The 19,590-nt window shown below is 38.0% G+C and overlaps 1 protein-coding gene across 1 annotated transcript; it reads right to left on the bottom strand.

Annotated features, from left to right (window-relative positions):
- Positions 1-3,734: 3,734 nt before the first annotated feature.
- LOC130719902 (uncharacterized protein At1g43920, Chloroplastic-like) lies at positions 3,735-4,210 on the bottom strand. Its single transcript, XM_057570497.1, has 2 exons — positions 4,055-4,210; positions 3,735-3,989 (listed from the first exon to the last, which is right to left on the bottom strand). The coding sequence occupies exons 1-2, from the start codon at positions 4,208-4,210 to the stop codon at positions 3,735-3,737; spliced, it is 411 nt and encodes a 136-aa protein (XP_057426480.1).
- Between the last annotated feature and the right edge of the window lie 15,380 nt (positions 4,211-19,590).

Raw genomic sequence — 19,590 nt, 5'->3', positions numbered from 1 at the left:
TGTAATGCCTCATAGCACCAGTATTGAATGCCTCTTAGCACCAGTATGTATCTGATTGACTTAATGTATATGATTGATTTAATTTAATAAACAATCATAGAATAAGCCACTTCCTACTTGCACCATGTATCATGCAGTTGTGGTTGAAAATCACGAAATAAATCCATATGAAATAGAAGTACAATAATAGAACTTTGCACACAGGCCAAAAGGGGCATTGTGTTCTGTTTCACGCACCCAATTAAAGGCATGATAATACATAAAAAGAAATTGGTCTAATTAGTTGCAAAACAACATAATAATTTACTTGATCAAATTAACGCATGAGAGAACGTTATGAGTAATATGAAGTTAACTAAGCAAAAAACACTTTGTTTCTTTAATTTGTCAATTGCCAGTAAGTTCATTCCAAAACGCTGCACTCTTTTCCTCTATCTCCCTCCTTTCCTCATTGTGGACACCAGTCACCAACTTCATAGTGGTCTTCATCCTCACAGTTTTCATTTTTGGCTGTATGAATAAATGTATGAACATCAACATTTAAGTTAAGAATAGAAGCTAACTATAGTGTAATGTTCTCAAGTCTGTACTTATCAACTCACTTTGCCAATGGTTGAACTCATCTTCCATTTGAAGCCAATATAACACCCACACTGCCGAATCCTCCCTGTTGTTAAATTAAAAGTGAGTACCGTATAACTTTTATGATAACACAACAAGAATTAATTAAGGAGCATGATGAGTGTCTGAACCTGTAATAAGTGAATCTAATGAAAACAGCAAAGGGAGGGGCCCTAGATAATACTATAGACAAACCAGAAGTTTAACAAACTTAGAGGTTTGTCTTGTTAAATTAGAGGTTTGTAAAAATACAAATAGATTTCCATAATAAGAACCAGAAGAAGCCATATTCAAAAGCCATTTACGTAGTTATTAGTCTAGACATGTTAGACAGAAGATTAGTTTCCAGTCTTCCTTTGAATACCTTGAACCAGTATTTGGAATCCCATCAGCTTGCTTAATTGGCCATGTTGTGAATTTAGCTACATTTATGACAATCCACTTTGAATATTGTTTTTGGGCAATAACATTAGATATCGCAGCTGCCTATTAGAATCACAAAAAAGAACAACAATAGTTAGAGAAATGAAGTAGGTGTGTGTTCAAGCATCTAACAAATATTGAAGAAATTTGTACCACAGTGGATATCATTTCTGTCCTTCGATTTATGCTTTCGGTCAGCCCAAGGAATGAGTCTAGATGGAACACTGTTTGATGAGGTAGTGATATCACCATAAGAAACCAATGATCTTCCTCATCACATAATGGAACATACACCTAACACATAATAAACATTTGTCATTATAGATGTTGTTACTGGCAAAACAGGTTTTGGAAATTGTTAACAAGATTGAGTACTAGGGTGATGTAAATGGTCCGCACATATTTCAGGGATTCTGTTGGCTGCATCCAAACTTGAGCATATGTGTTAGCTAGTTCTTCTATGGTCAGCCCGTGGAAGACATCCTCCTATTTCAACAAGTCCACCACACTTTGACAGTTAGCTTTGAATATATGTAATTTACATTAAGGATGAATTTGGAGTACATGATTGATGTAATAACCTACCACAAAAGATGGTGGTAAAGCCCACACGGCTGAAGTAGGGTTGTCATGATGCATGAAAGTTGTTTTCATGGTCATGAGGGTGATGATCTGCATAAGAAACAAATGACTTAAGTAACTGGAATCAGTTAGTAGTAGCAAAAAGGAAACGTCAGAGTTATATGTTTGAGAATACAAAACCTCTTGTTGCACTTCATTTTTGGGATACATGCATTGAAATTCCATTCTAGTGAACATCTTATTTCCCATGCGTACTAATACTTCGCTGTTATAATCACAATGTAAATGAAACTAATTATTATTAAGTTGCAGAATATGAAATTTAATTTGTGTTGTTGTTTATATACGAACTCATTATCAAGCTCTGGATGGAACACGTATGCCGCCACTTTGACTTCAGACCTCGGCAACAGCATAGCCTTAGTTGGTTTGAAGTTGGTTAACATTCCCTGATATTTATATTTTGTATAAAGTAAACTATATTAAGGTGAATGCTAAGAGCACATAAATATGAGATATAATAAAAGTTAATATCAATGATGAAAAGATAGTTGCAGTCCATGTACATAAGATGAGTAACTCTTAGCCATTTTATAAAGTTAAATTATGTGAAAATGACTTCACTCAATTCATAATATTGAATTAATTCCCTTACCACAGGAAAAACATGTGCACCGGGGGTGTTGGAGTCCGCTTGTTCACTTTCATCAATTGTGATTTCCATCTTTGCCATTTTGTTACCCCTACCGGTTGGACTTGGACTCTCAAACAGTTTTCTAACTGTGTCACATGCTACTTCATTGCGGAATGAAGCTATTAGACCCTGCAAATGGAAAAAAGCACATAATGAGGTTGCAACATAGGTTACTAGTGTCAATCCTAAAACGTGTTGATTTCGACCTGTGTTGGGCTGGCATGACGATACGTAGCAGTGTTTGTCACCTTGGAGTCGAAAAGTTTGGGGGAAACTGAGTTTTTTCTGTTTGGCCAGTGGATGGATGTTCCCTCACCAAGTTGTACGAGATTTTCTACACCGACACTGTTAGGATCCACCAGTTTTGTGATTTTAGCAACAGTTTGTTGGAGCTGAACCACTTGTATTTGCAAACCGTCCACACGTGATGTTAGTCCCTATTATACATAAAACCATAAAGTCAATACTGGAAGCAGTTGAATATTCATTGTGTGATTGGTGTAGAGAAAAGTTATTTACCTTAATATGACCCAAAGCTTCGTTAACAGCTGTTCTCATAGCATTAAAAGTAGTTTCCAGCTTTCTAACCTCATGTTCCAAGTCAGCCCTTCATAGAAAAGAAATGAGTTTTTGTGAGACATTAAGCACTGGATATAAAAGGAACATATACAAGATTTGTAGAACTTAAACTGTAGTATTACATACCCGTTGAAAGTCCTTTTGGTTGTAGAATTTCCATCATAAGCTTCATTAACATCAGCACACTGCATAAGTGGATCTCCCATTACTATCGGGTTCACTGGTCAGGCTTGAAGGTGTGGAAAGAGGTCAGGTTGAATGGTGGAGGAAACCTCTGATATGTGAGGTTGAATGGAGGAGGAAACCTCTGATATGTTTTTAAGACAATAGAGGAATTGTAAATAACAACATATATGTGGACTTGTGCAACCTAACCTAGTTTGTGGGTCCTGAAACAGGTCACCCCTGAAACACTTGAAAATGACATGAATGTCCACATAATTTAAGGTCCAGTTAGTCTCAGTTTGAACTGAACTATCCCTGTCTTGGAAGGAGAGCTAGTCCAGTTGAAGGAAACATGTTGCTGCACCCTTAGCCAATTTAGTTCCTTATTTTCAGGGTGTCAGTTGGTAGGCAGTAAAATTCATCATCATATTAATTAGGATAATGGAACTAAAGTTAATTGTTAAATTTGTTTATAAAATGAGGTAAACTCACATTGAACACAGTTAAACAAGCCAGATTTTCATTAAGGATGTTTGTTGTCTTACAGAATCAGGAAAAAAGGTAGCTTTCTAACAGAAACCCCTAAGAGATTACATTGAACATAGAATAAAAAGTTGAACATACATATTGCCACTAAGCAGGAGAAGAATACAAGAACACAACATGCAAATTAAGCATGTGCATGACTTCGGCAAAAGCAGAACATCATGACCACTAAGCAGGACAACGCAGCAAACACCATGACCACCTTTTTTTGGAATCTTTGTTGGACAAGTTTTTTCTCCAATTTCGCAATCTTTCGTTTGCTTTGTTCCTCCTGCAGAGTAATTTTCACCAACTGAAGTTCCAAATGTCTCAGTGCAGCCTCTAAATCTGCTTCATCCTCTTCGTCAGCCCACTTGAAGTGACCACAATCCTTTGCATTCTGTAAAAGAAACCGAAATTTAGACATAAACCAAGCAAATAAACAACAGTATGAAGTTAACTTACATGCCAATTTGTGCATCTCCAGAACTTTCTGTCAGGGTTATCCTCACTGTGCGAAGTGAGGAGGACTAGGTTTTCCATACACTTGCATATTCTCCGTCGCCCCATGGCCACAGATGAAGACCGTGAAGCAGAGGCTGATGAGGAAGCTCTCTTCATTGTTGAATGTGTGATGTTTTGGGATAAAATGAGGTGCAAAATGAAAGCAATTTGTAGCCAAGTGATGGAACTCAATAATTGCGGATGCAACCTTTACACCAGATCGGTCCTGTACTTGGCATAGCCATTTGAAAAGGAAAAAATAAAAAACTGAATGGTATAAAATATCTATTTTGATTTTTTGAAACATAATAGCATAGCAATATAATGGTAACAGAGAAACGAAGTAGCCCAAACAGTTTAGTTGAAATTGAACAAAGGCAAGCTGAGTTTGGTTGATGCAGTTGGACTCTTCTTCATTTGTCATTTCCAATGTATTAATGTTTCCACCTTTCCATTAGTACCAACTGGTCATTTTTTAATTCAAACCATAGAAATGGACAGAAACGTGTAGAAAGACAGAAACGTGTTCAGACCATTGCGTTTGAAATTAAGTAAATGTCACAGTCACTTTTCTGATGCAAAGGACAACAACTTGTACAACGGTTTAGTATTTTACTGCGGTTCCTTTTACTGCCACCTACCTTTCTTGTAGCATTTAAACCATCTGACCACTTTATGCACCAACTTTTTCCCTGTATTCGTGATCAAGTGCATTAGGTGAATTACCGCGGCAATAATTATTTATTCACACCTCAAAATGAGGTGGAATGAGGTGGAGGAAGAGAGAGATAGGAAGAAAAGACAAAGTAAGAGTGAGAAAGTATAAGATGTGATAGATGATAAGAGAAAAGAGATAGAAATAAAAATATGTGGAAATGAAGTGTATAAAAAAATAGGTGTGAGCATTTAGCTGAATGTCCGAACTGAAGAGAAGAATCGTTAGGCGGGTGAACTCAGTTAGGGTGAGGATTGAGCTGAATGTCCTAACTTGAAGAGATTCTTTCGGCGGGAGAACTAAGTTAGGGTGAACTCATTTAGGGTGAGGAGTGAGTTTAATGTCTTAACTTGAAGAGATTCTTTCGGCGGAAGAACTAAGTTAGGGTGAACTCAGTTAGGGTGAGGAGTGAGTTTAATGTCTTAACTTGAAGAGATTCTTTCGGCGGGAGAACTCAGTTAGGGTGAGGTCAGAGCTTAATGTCTTAACTTGAAGAGATTGCTTCGGCGGGAGAACTAAGTTAGGGTGAACTCGGTTAGGGTGAGGATTGAGCTGAATGTCCTAACTTGAAGAGATTCTTTCGGCGGGTGAACTCAGTTAGGGTGAGGAGTGAGCTGAATGTCCAAGCTTGAAGAGGTTCTTTCGGCGGGTGAACTCAGTTAGGGTGAGGAGTGAGCTGAATGTCCTAACTGAAGTGATTCGTTCGGCGGGAGTATTCAGTTAGGGTGAGGATTGAGCTGAATGTCCTAACTGAAGAGAAGAATCGTTAGGCGGGTGAACTCAGTTAGGGTGAGGATTGAGCTGAATGTCCTAACTTGAAGAGTTTTGTTCGGCGGGATAATTCAGTTAGGGTGAGGTCAGAGCTTAATGTCCTAACTTGAAGAGATTCTTTCGGCGGAGTATTCAGTCATGGTGAACTCAGTTAGGGTGAACTCAGTTAGGGTGAGGAGTGAGTATAATGTCTTAACTTGAAGAGATTGCTTCGGCGGGAGAACTAAGTTAGGGTGAACTCAGAGCTTAATGTCTTAACTTGAAGAGATTCTTTCGGCGGGAGAACTAAGTTAGGGTGAACTCAGTTAGGGTGAGGAGTGAGTTTAATGTCTTAACTTGAAGAGATTCTTTCGGCGGGAGAACTAAGTTAGGGTGAACTCAGTTAGGGTGAGGATTGAGCTGAATGTCCTAACTTGAAGAGTTTTGTTCGGCGGGATAATTCAGTTAGGGTGAGGTCAGAGCTTAATGTCCTAACTTGAAGAGATTCTTTCGGCGGAGTATTCAGTCATGGTGAACTCAGTTAGGGTGAACTCAGTTAGGGTGAACTCAGTTAGGGTGAGGAGTGAGTATAATGTCTTAACTTGAAGAGATTGCTTCGGCGGGAGAACTAAGTTAGGGTGAACTCAGAGCTTAATGTCTTAACTTGAAGAGATTCTTTCGGCGTGAGAACTAAGTTAGGGTGAACTCAGTTAGGGTGAGGAGTGAGTTTAATGTCTTAACTTGAAGAGATTCTTTCGGCGGGAGAACTAAGTTAGGGTGAACTCAGTTAGGATGAGGATTGAGCTGAATGTCCTAACTTGAAGAGTTTCGTTCGGCGGGATAATTCAGTTAGGGTGAGGTCAGAGCTTAATGTCCTAACTTGAAGAGATTCTTTCGGCGGAGTATTCAGTCATGGTGAACTCAGTTAGGGTGAACTCAGTTAGGGTGAACTCAGTTAGGGTGAGGAGTGAGTATAATGTCTTAACTTGAAGAGATTGCTTCGGCGGGAGAACTAAGTTAGGGTGAACTCAGAGCTTAATGTCTTAACTTGAAGAGATTCTTTCGGCGGGAGAACTAAGTTAGGGTGAGGAGTGAGTTTAATGTCTTAACTTGAAGAGATTCTTTCGGCGGGAGAACTAAGTTAGGGTCAACTCAGTTAGGGTGAGGATTGAGCTGAATGTCCTAACTTGAAGAGTTTCGTTCGGCGGGATAATTCAGTTAGGGTGAGGTTAGAGCTTAATGTCCTAACTTGAAGAGATTCTTTCGGCGGAGTATTCAGTCATGGTGAACTCAGTTAGGGTGAACTCAGTTAGGGTGAGGAGTGAGTATAATGTCTTAACTTGAAGAGATTGCTTCGGCGGGAGAACTAAGTTAGGGTGAACTCAGAGCTTAATGTCTTAACTTGAAGAGATTCTTTCGGCGGGAGAACTAAGTTAGGGTGAACTCAGTTAGGGTGAGGAGTGAGTTTAATGTCTTAACTTGAAGAGATTCTTTCGGCGTGAGAACTAAGTTAGGGTGAACTCAGTTAGGGTGAGGAGTGAGCTGAATGTCCTAACTTGAAGAGATTCTCTCGGCGGGTGAACTCAGTTAGGGTGGGGAATGAAGTAAATGTCATTCGTGAAGAGATTCGTAAGTTATATCATTTTAATAAGAGAAAATGTATGATGCACCGACGGTTTTAATTTAATGATGAGCCACGTCAATTAATGAAATTAAATTAAGTGAGAGGTTTTGTCACATCCTTGCATAGAAATTAAACTATTTTTATAATAACAAATACTTTTTGTACTATTTGTAATATGACCTAAACCTATAATTTAACACTATTTATACGTATAATTTAACCTATAATTAAAACGATTTGTACTTGAAAATGGGATTATGGGCCGCTTTGTTTTTTTTTACAGCTTTTTAGGGCCCAAATGAGAGAAAGTGATTGACGGGTCGGGTCATGTTGACATGTAGCCCGATTCAAATCCAACTTTTCAAGGTTCGAAATCCCCAAATTAGAATAGCGCCGTTTCAGATGAGCACATCAGGTTCTTGAGCACCGACGGCGAGCTTAAGACGGAAGCGGGTGTGTGGCTATTGCGTTCATATTCCCGGAACTCATAGGTAAAGTTGTTCTGTACATTAGTAATCGATTCTTGTTCAAACGAATTTTCAGCTTTCAAATTAGGGTTTAGGTTTCCAATTCTGAACAAGGGTGACAATGCATGCAGCTAAAATCTGTGTTAAAATGTAGTATACAACCTACGGTTTCCATGTTGTCCTCCTCTTATTTGTGCTGATTAATGTCAGGAAACATTGTGAAAGAAAATCTTAGGGTTTCCGTTTTGGGGTTTCCATCTGAGGGTTTCCATTTTGTCCTCTACTATATGCTCTTAATTGTCAATTATTAAATTGTTAAACTTATAGTGCACCAGCCAAACACCCCACCTTTTGTCCTCGTTCACGACTATATATTACTAGTAGTGTTTGTCGCTTTCCAAACTCTTGGACCACATTTTTTGTCCTTTACCACATGTCTGTACTTTCCAGTTTCACGTGGTCCATGCATGTTGGATTTTAAAACTAGTTGTCTGCATGAAAATGGGAGTAATTTGAAGTAATTTAACTTGCAATTGCTGTTAGCACACATTCACCTGTTTCTGGGAGTAATATAACTGGTTGTCTTTAAATGTTGGCACACATTAACCTTGCACTTGCTGTTAGCCCACATTAATAAGGTTCAGGGAGTAATATAACTGTTTGTCTTTAAAATGTTAGCACACATTGCACACATTGACCTGCACTTGCTGTGTCAGGTGATTTATTTGTTGCAATGGAGACTCCCAGAAGCGCTGGTGAAGATCCATTTCTCACAAAATTTGGAATGTGGTGGAGTCCGGATCAGGTATTATAAAACCTTGTTCATATGCATTCATATTAAGGTTTATATCTCTGCTAACTACATTGTTAAAAAAATGCAGGACTTTATCTACATAAGCAGAAGGTTCTATGCTTATTGGGAAACTGTAATTGCTGGAAAGGAGGTTGTTGTTGCTGATCCCAATGGAACAACAAGACAGTTCACCATTGGAATGAAGCATGGGAGGCCTGCATTTACACAAGGGGTGCAGCAGTGTGCTGATTTTTACTCGTTGCAGACCAAAGCTATGTGGCAGTTCAAGTATGATGAACCTCTGACTTTCCACTTCCGCATCTTCCCTGAGGGAGGAGAGGAAATTGAATACCCAGATGTCATACACATCTTGTCTGATACTGAGTCTGATGATGATGAGTTCGACCAAGGGGTACAGCAGTGTGCTGAGTTCGACCAAGACAATGATTGGCATAAGGTTGTCACCAAAAGGATAGCTGATGGAAGAAACCCTTTGGTAAAATATCCTCATGATATGAAATATAGCAGCATTATTACCAATTTACTATGCTTTATGTCCTCATGATATTAAATATAGCAGCACCATTATTATCATTTTACTATGCTTTACATCATATGAAATACAATAGCATTGTTAACCTTCGACTATGATGTATATCCTCATGATATGAAATATAGCAGCATTATTACCATACAGTTTTACTAGTGTTTACATCCTCATCATATAAAATATAGCAGCATTATTATCATTTAACTAAGCTTTATGTCCTCATCATATGAAATATAGCACCATTATCATTGTGTTGACTAAAAGGCTGCTGATTTTTATTGTCTCAGCATTTACCTGCGAGGGTTGCCGGCAGAATTGTTGATACTGGAATGAAAAGAATTACTGTGAGGCTCTCAAACCGTACTGCTGCTGCTGACTGTGAAATTCGTCCATGTGGAAGAACAAAAAATGAAGCTTATTTATGTGATGGCTGGTACGGGCTATGCAAACAGCTGAAAATGACCCCTGGAAGCACCATGTACTTCACTTTTCTCCCTGTGGAGCTGCAAATTATCATGAGTGTAGTTCGCAAGAATTAGCATGGTTTATGTCTATGTTTATGACCTGGTCAACGAGTTGCAAGTGCTTGTCATGTTGTTTATGGACTTTGAGTCATCATATCTTTAAGTCGTAGTTGCATTTCAGACACCGTACTTATGTTTATGAACCATGTTGGACATGTTATGTAGACTGCCTGTAACAGATATTGTGTTTTAATTTAAGTCATGTTTAGTATCCAGTTTATGGTGTGGTTGCTTACTAACCTTTTTAGGTACAGGAGTGCATTAGCAATTAATCCAAAATGTATGAGTCAACCTACTTACTTACCTTGTGGCCAAGATCAAGGTTCAATATCATTACCACACATTTAAATTAATATTATATCCATGATATAGAACCCTGGTCCACATTCGTACCACATTAGTTGAAATTGAACCAAGTCAAACAGATTTTGTTTCATGTAGTTGGAAACATCTTCAGACTTCAGTCCTTGCTGTTGCAATTTAAATGAAGTAAATGTCACTATCACTTTTCTGAATAAAGCATTTGAAATTTATGGCATAGTCACACACCAACTTGTCAATGTCCTTTGTTGGTACAGAAATCAGACCCTTTTACCATCCACCTTTTGTGTAGCATTTAAAGCAGCAGACCAACTCTTTTAAAGCATCTCACCTACTTGTTTTTGACGTTCATAAATGTGCCCCTATATTAGCATATGTGACCTGCTTTGAAATTGCGAGACCAAACTATCCAAAAACCCCCACTCCGAACAATTGTGAGGAAATGATGAATGAACATGTGCCCAACAAGTGTTATGTGGTGTTTGAAGGAAGAAGACCTGGCATTTACCTCACATGGATCGACTGTTACGCACAGGTTAATGGATTCAAGGATTCAGTATTTGAAACATATGATACACTAGGAGAAGGTGCAATCGCATTACAGGGGCATAAAACTATTTCAGGTTCATCAACAGGTGCTCCAAGCTTGCCAAAAGGGAAGGGTAAAAAAAACATGGACACGGAAGGGCTTACTGATGGTGAGTAAGACCATGACTTTATTAGATTGAATATATGATTAGCAATGTGCTATACTATTAACTATGTTCTAAATTATTTAACTACATCTTCTAACATTATTTTTATTATCTTTAGAAAAATAATTATAATTTCCAGTGATATACTTCATTCTTTCTATGACTTATTAGATATATCATTTTACGACGAATTATTTTACTTTGTAGCTATAAGTGAATCTGTTACAGAGCATCCAGAAGTGGCTGTAGCGATCCAGGAATCCATGCAAATTACTCTGCGTACCCTGTGTGTTCATTTGAAAGTGCCCCAACCACAATATACTCTGCACGACAAGAACTTCTCCAAAGGGTATCCAATATACAAGTATAGAGTATCATTGTCATGTAAAATTATGGGTCGACCACCAGTTTCATTGGGACGGTATGCAAGATATGAAGATGCAGCGCGGGATGATGCAGCCGTCTTACTAATTCGACGACTACTGTCATCGACCGGGAAAAAAATACTTGATTACAATCAACGAAATGTTGAGTTACTAGAAAATCAATTACAAAAGAAACTGATAGAAAACTTCGAACTGAAGGTTGAAAATGCTGTTCTTGGCCAAGATATTTTATGTTTACAAAAAAAAATAAAGAGTCATGTTGCCTAAATGTACTTTATTTTTACAAGTGGATGTATCGCTCAACCTTATTTCGCATATATTTCTAAATAGTCATTATCCGTGCATAAGCTCCTTTGAAACACACGTTTATAAAGCGTTTAAGTTAGTAAAATAAATTTTAATATGAGAAAACAACCTATAAGCTATTTGATATGACGTGCCGAACATAACCTTAATATCCAAAATATGCACTCCACAACCCTCGTTCAGATAAATTTCTGTTAATTATAATTGAACCTCAACTTCATGGTTAAGATATAAAGTGAGATATTCATTACACCAACCAAATTATCTATATGTCAAAGACTATAACCGGACCAATCATCTTACGACTGTAAAATCACAAGCACTTAAATGAAATTAATTCCCTTTGTTGTAATTGTGCAGCTTTACGGGCTACTGACAATTGTGATAATTATATCCTAAACGTTGCATTGATTTGGCCAAAATCTTTATTTCGTACTCACCCACAGCTATAGTAAATGTAGCATCAAATTAGCTCAACTCTAGTATCATAGGTAGGTGGTATGATGTGAGGTAAGTGTAAAAATATAACACGTCAGTCAAGACACAACTTTACATAACATGTAATATAATATTGAAAGATAAAGATGAATAGCAGGACCTGAACACCATTCCTACTTGGTGTGTGTTTTCATGGGCAAGTGTCAAAGCTGAAAATACCCTCACAAAGCTTACTCACAACCATGGATGATGTGAAGATGGTTCAAGATCCAGAATCAACAACTGATAGAACAAATAGTGGGTAAGAAACAACATTCCAACTTGAAACCTTTTGAATCGATAAGGATATTTTGTTTCCTCAACATTAGTGAGGCTTATATTGATTTATTGACCCTGGATTAGAGAAGGATTGAGTGCTACACATAAAGAATCTACTCCATCTCACGGGAGTCATCAAGAGGTTAGGCAAACTATTAACTAACATCTTAAGTTATACTTTCAATGGACATGTATGTAGTAACTGATCAATGATTGCATGAATTTATTGTGTTGTTAGGGGATACCATCTGCAGTGGCCAACCTAGGCTAGAAGACATCATTAAAACACTGCAGCTTCTGTCAGAAAATGTTGCGGTTTGATTTCTACCACTAGCTAAGAGCATTGGTTTACATATAACTTCATTGGTGGAATGTAATATCCTGATGAAATCTGTATATTTTATTTGCCTGCATTGACATTCAAATAAAGTGAGCACATTTTCCAAATCTTGGCTCCCTCACACAGTAATAAAAAAGATATGGAAAATTTATGAAGTCAGCTATGCTGTGCAACAATACTTTTATTGTGTCTTATTAGAGGGTTACATTGCTGAAGCACCTCTTGTTATTCATAACTGGTTTGATTGTGCATTTGAGTATGAGCAGACAATTGCTAAACATGTGCATGATGGGGAAAAAATGTCTAAGTTGGTGCTAACAAAGATAAATAGAATAGATGAGGCTATCCTTGTGCAGAATGAGGTACTAAATCCATATTGACTCATTCATGCAGCATATTGAGGTTGTGATTCTGCTGTGAATACTAACATTTACACCACTTGTGTAGGCCATGACAACCAAACTTGAGGATTTTGACACAACGCTGAAGGAGATTGCAACTAAAGTGGATGAGCTGGATTTGGCACAAGGGTGCACCAGCAAGGCTAATATCCATACTGACTCCCCCAAATGGCGTCTTGATGACTACAACATCTTTGTTATTGACTCATCAGATGATGAAGACGTCCCTAGGACAGCCACCCATCTTCAAAAGCAAGTCAAGACTGAGGTCCTTGAACGTCAACATGAACTTATCACCCCTCAAGGGAAAAGTTTCTTGCAATTTGAGCAGAACAAGGTGTTTGGGTCTGGCAAAGATTCGTACCAAAGAGCACCAAAAAAATCGATGGTATAACAATGAAACTTGTGTGTCCTATTTTTTTTTAATGCATGTAGACAACTAACAATTTTAATGACCAAATAGATTAATACTTCAATGATGAAGGAGGACTCTTTAGCTAGAAAAAGGTTGCCTTACACGCCAGAAGCGAAGCGTCCAAAACTAGAGCCAAATCTGCAAAGTCACAAAGTAAAGGGAAGTGCTTCTAACTTAGCTCCCAAACACCCGGAATTGCCAAAACAAAACTTCCTACCAATTCACCCAAGAAACTCTTAAGTAAAACAGTCATCAGTGAAACATGTAAGTAACTTACAAACATGTGTTAATTTCAAGTGGCATATATTGTTCTGACTGAAATTTTATATGATGCAGTTAATCAAAACCAAATTCAAACCGTCAGAAGATATGAAGCTCACCCCCACTCAGTTGCATTTAGCTGCATACATTTTCCATCCAGATAACATCCAGACGTAAACTTGCAGGATTTATATATACATTTTATAATTTCAGTTTAATGTGTCAATGCATTTTTTCATGAAATACACACCACTTTGAATTTACGAATCAAATATTTGTTTTTTACTTGTTCAGTGAGACAATCTTCAAGATTGGAAATATATCAGCCACGGTGAATGACTTTGATTGCCTTAATCCTGAGCGGGTTGTTGAACCTGAGGTAATCTTCGAAGCACCTACTTAATTTAATCGTTTCTTGATATTAAGCGCAACCTCAGTAAGCTCTTAATAAAAAATTTTGACAGCTTATCACAAAAATGTCTGCTAAAATGAATTGGATTGAAATGAATACAAGACCTCAAACAACTTGGAGCTTGCCACCCTCATTTGCAGTAAGTACTTCATCAGTATTTGTAATGTTAGAATGGGACGCAGAATAGAAAGTTTTTCCAGATTCGTTAACAAAATTACTCTCTGCCCAGTGGGATGTTAGAATGGGACGCAAAATAGAGGAGATTATGGATACCTATTCAAATGATTGGTTGCACCCCTATGCCCAACTGAAATATGTGAGTATTACATATTTCGTACAGTTTGTTCAATTGAATTACATTGTAATGACTAACCTTTTTATTAGATATATGTCCCAATCAATGCAGGCTATGACCATTACTATCTAATGGTTATTGCACTATCTGAGCGTCGAGTTTACCACTTTGACTCTTTCCCGGATGAAGACACGTCGTTCTACAAGCAATTCTTCATGAGACAAATCGTATGTCTTTTTCAGTGAACTGAGTATTCATTCATTGATGTTAGCTTACAATATTAACTTAATAATACATATAAATACATTCTTCCTTTTGGATCAGCGTAAGATGATTCAAGACTTATTGGCTTTGGACAAGTTCTCGTCCATGGAAAGCAATGGAAAAGTGGACTTGGAAAATTGGGAAGTGGTGGAATTGACAGTAGATGGTGGAGAGTCTTATATGTACAACTCACCCATATGGGTAATGGAATGGTTAAGCATGGGGTCTTCTTTCCACCAAAATGCAAAAACAAAGGTGAAGCTAATAAATTAAAACTACATTTGTTCCTTTGCTTGATCCGTGTTACAAAATCTATTATTGTGTCACCAGTTGAACGAGAGAGCATCAAGGATGAAGATTGCTGTTAACTTGGTAGGTGGAGTGCACAATGAATGTTGGAAAGAGCTTGAAGGAAAGGTGGATAAGTTCTGGAATATGGTGAAGCCAATTGGTGGCTAGAATTGAGGGGGAAAATAGTTTCCTATATTTTTTGTAGTGCAGCAACAGTTGTTCATGATTTTTTTGAAAATGTTGTATCTAATTACAATCCAGTTATGACTTAGCTGTACATTTATTCAGTGGCCCGCGGGTCGCAAATTATATTTTTTGAAGCAGGCTTCAACCACAATTTGTAACACTACACACTTAAGTTCCTTGAATATGCTTATGCATATATTTTGTTATGGGTAACTGTTAGTTGTGTGTCAAACAGTTAATTCTCTTCCTCATCTATGAGAACCTACATTAATAAGAACAATGTGTTATGACCGTTTGACTATCTTCTTATCCAAAGAAAATACATTACAACGACCCTTTTTTACTTAGATGATTACAATTCAACACGTTAATTTGGTGTTGAATAGACAGTCCCATTTTTTAAAGCTTTTTAGAGCATTTCAATGCACCACAGAAGAGCCTAATCACACAAGCAAAGAGACCCGCAGGAAATGTAGGTCCAACCAAAATACTTCACAGCAACCCAATTCAAAATTTGACACCAGGCAAATATATCATGACAATGTTGTGGCATTCATTTCATATGCTACATCACTTACTGGAAGGCCAATTTCAACCTGGGCATTAAAATAATAATTCTCAATAAAATCATATAATATTGGCATACTATAACTTCAATAAGAGAAGTCATTGACAGGGAAAAAAACCACGTTCTTAAAGGTTACAGATCCAGTGCTCAAATAAACACAACCAACCAATTTCACACCACACAGAGACAGAGTAATGCATTGCAACTAGTCTTTTGTACAATGCTAGATAAATATTATCATTACACAACTGAAAGTACATATTTTTTTCAAACTCAATGCTCAGCACAACCAGATTTCCAAATTCATTGCTTGTTGTTAATTCCAACTTCAATACTTGTTGCAAATTCCAACTTCATTGCTGATTGCAAATTCACTGCACCAACAATTATCATAACTATGAAGTCATACTATTTAACATAACATGTAAGTAAGACAAAAAAATTATTTAAATTTACCTCGTTAACGTCAAGGTCTGAAGTAAAGAAGTTAATTTCTTCACCACCGTGAGGACGATTAAGACAGGTTTGCTTGTTATGGCCAGTGTTGTTCCTTTGTTGTCATCAATTTTGTAAAAAAAACAACCTGATGTCCTAGCCGATGTTGTGACATCTGCCTTGATGAAGGCCAGGACATCCGCCCCTGCTGGCATGCAAGTGGGTCCCTTGTGGTTATGCTTTATGGTATGATCTGTGCTTACTTGAAGGTCAAGTAACTGTGTGTTGGGAGCCAGTTGCGGGTTGTAATTGTTGAAGCAAATCTGTGATTAAAAAGATTTGTTTCTATTTTTACTTGTTGATCACTCATATCAGATCTTGAAAGATTCTCTGCTGATATGAGTTGGATCAAAGTGTTCTTCAGCCCAAATAAACCCTAGCCGCCTCTGCTGAAGTATATATATTGACAAAGACCTGAAGCTTGATGTTGATCGAGAGAATTACCTTGAAGATCAAGTGTTCTTAAGAGTGTAAGTTGTTCTTTGTCGTTGTTAGTTGTGAACTCGTCTTGCTCACTGATTCTATAAAGTGAGACTGAGTTCTGTGTTGTGTTTGAGTGTCAAACAAACTCTGTGTTATTGTTGTTCACCAATCACTGTGGCAGTGATTGAGGAAAAGTGAGAGGGGCTCTCATACTTAGGCTGTGGTTCTAAGTAGAATACCACTGGGTAGAATAGGTTAAGAACAATGAACTTGATGTGTTCATGTGGGTCTGTAATACCTAGTTCTTGAGATAGTGGAATTCCTTTTCATTGGGCGAAAGCTAACCAGACGTAGGTGTAGTTTCACCGAACTGGGTTAACAACTTCCTGTGTCTTGTTTCCTTTTAGTTGTTTGTTGTTTCGTGTTCAGGTCTTTCAGTTGTATGATGTTCTAATCGATTGTCCCAGCATCGTGCAGGACATTTGTTCTAAGGGATCTAGAATTTCAATTGGCATCAGAGCAGGCACCCCTGTTCTGTGTGGGTGAGCTCCAGGGAGATAGTTTCTTGATCTCATGGACAATAAGGAGGGAGGATCGATCAACAGGCCACCAATCCTGGATGGCTCCAATTATGATTACTGGAAGGTTCGAATGATAGCTTTTCTCAAGTCTATTGATATCAAAACTTGGAAGGCTGTTGTCAAAGGCTGGAAGCATCCTGTCAAAGCTCAAGCAGAAGGAAGTACATCTACTCCTGAAGAAAAACCTGAGGATGAATGGACAAGTGCTGAAGAAGAAGCTTCTCTGGCAAACTCAAAAGCAATGAATGCTATCTTCAATGTTGTGGACAAAAACATGTTTAGATTGATTAATACTTGCACTGTTGCCAAAGATGCTTGGGAGATTTTGAAAACAGCACATGAAGGTACAACCAGGGTGAGGATGTCTAGACTCCAGATGCTTACTACTCGTTTTGAGAACTTGACAATGACAGAAGATGAGACTATTTCTGAATATCACATGCGTGTGCGTGATCTGTCAAATGCTTCATTTGCTCTAGGAGAACCTATGTCAGATGAAAAGCTTGTGAGGAAAATCTTGAGGTCTGTAACCAGCAAGTTTGCAATGAAGGTCACTGCTATTGAAGAAGCTCAAGATATCAGCAGTTTGAAAGTGGATGAGCTGATTGGTTCTCTGCAGACTTATGAGTTAAAGTTGGGTGAAAAACCTGAAAAGAAGACCAAAAGCATTGCTTTTGTATCCAACACCACTGAAGGAGATGATGCTGATAGTGAAAGTGAGAATCTATCTGAAGCTCTGGCCCTTCTTGCTAGAAAATTCAACAGAGCTCTAAGGAAGATAGACAGAAGGACTAGGCCAAATGTCCAGGACATTAAGTCAGACAACTATAAAACCTACAATTCCCAGCGAAAGGTCAAAGAAGAGGACAAATCAGGCCAAGACAAGGGTGTTCAGTGTCATGAATGTGAGGGTTATGGTCACATTAGATCTGAGTGTGCAACCTACTTGAAGAAACAGAAGAAAGGCATGGTAGTGACATGGTCAGATGAAGATACTGAGGATGAGGAAGAATTATCTGTCAACAAGGTTAATGCTTTCTCAGGGGCTGTCAATGACTCAGATTCCAGTGGTGATGAAATGACATTTGAGGATTTGGAAGAGACTTACAAACTCCTACATGTTAAATGGAAGGAAACTTGCAAACATCTGAAGGAGCAAGAAGATGAGATGAAACAAGTTAAGACTGAAAATGAAAACCTAAGGGAGACCATTGATAAACTGCAAGATGATTTGGATAAATGGAACTCAAAATTAAAGGATGTTGAAACTGTTGAAAAAGCCAAGCTTCTGTTAACCATAGCTGATCTTCAAGAGAAAGTAGCTACATTGACAGCCAAACTGGAAAATACCTACAAGTCAGTGCGTATGCTGAATAGTGGATCTAATATGCTTGAAGAGATTCTGGAAGAAACAAGCAAGCAAGGAAAGAGTGTTAAAGGCATTGGGTTCAGTTATCAGTCTGGGAGTAGAGGAAATCAGAAAGCATCAAGGAAGTTTGTAAGAGCTAAAGAAAACTCTGAGTTTAAAAACCCAGAGAACTATCAGATGTCAAGCCCGATGTCACAACATATGCCTCCACATCCTACTACTCAGAAGGCTAATGCTCAAATTCCATGGAGATGTCATTATTGTGGTAGGTTTGGTCACATTAAGCCCTATTGCTTCAAGCTATACGGATATCCTCAGATCCAGAAGGTTCTCAAGACATCTAAGAGAGCTTGGGTACCCAAAGGAGAAGTTTCATGTCTTATAGCACACACATCTTTTAGAGTCTCATCAAGTGAAGACTGGTATTTTGATAGTAGCTGCTCAAAACACATGACTGGGAATAAGGAGTATCTAGAAAATCTCAAGGAATACTCCAGTAAATCAGTCACCTTTGGAGATGGGGCTAAAGGAAAAATCAAAGGCATTGGGAAGTTGGTAAACACTGGATCTCCTAGTCTGAACAACGTTCTTCTTGTCAAGGGGTTGACAGCAAATCTAATCAGTATAAGTCAGTTGTGTGATCAAGATCTGGATGTGAAGTTTAGCAAGACTGAATGCATGGTTACCACTAGTGATCAAGAGATTGTGATGAGAGGTGTCAGGTCCAAAGACAATTGCTACATGTGGATTCCACAAAAGAAAGCTCAAGTGTCTAGATGTTTGATATCAAAAGTGGATGAGTTGAATCTATGGCACCAACGTTTAGGTCACATCAATCTCAAGAGTATGCAGAAAGTTATCTCTAAAGATGCTGTACGAGGGCTACCAAAACTGAAAATAGATGAAGAAAAGATATGTGGAGAATGCAAGATTGGAAAGCTGACCAAAACATCTCATGCAAAGCTTCAGCATCCAACTACAACAAAAGTCCTTGAACTTCTTCACATGGACTTGATGGGACCCATGCAGGTAGAAAGTCTAGGAGGTAAGAAATATGTATATGTCTGTGTTGATGATTATTCCAGGTTCACATGGATTGACTTCATGAAGGAAAAATCAGAAACCTTTGACATATTCAGAAGGCTATGTCTGAAACTTCAAACTGAGAAGAATTGCTCTATAGTAAGAATCAGAAGTGATCATGGACGAGAGTTTGAGAACTCCAAATTCTCTGACTTCTGTGATTCAGAAGGAATAAGCCATGAATTCTCAGCTCCAATTACACCTCAGCAGAATGGAATTGTTGAAA

Source organism: Lotus japonicus, chromosome 5, assembly GCF_012489685.1.
Source record: "Lotus japonicus ecotype B-129 chromosome 5, LjGifu_v1.2".
Classification (NCBI taxonomy): domain Eukaryota; kingdom Viridiplantae; phylum Streptophyta; class Magnoliopsida; order Fabales; family Fabaceae; genus Lotus; species Lotus japonicus.
The sequence above is the reverse complement of the archived record's forward strand: the minus strand, read 5'-3'. Positions and strand labels throughout refer to the sequence as shown.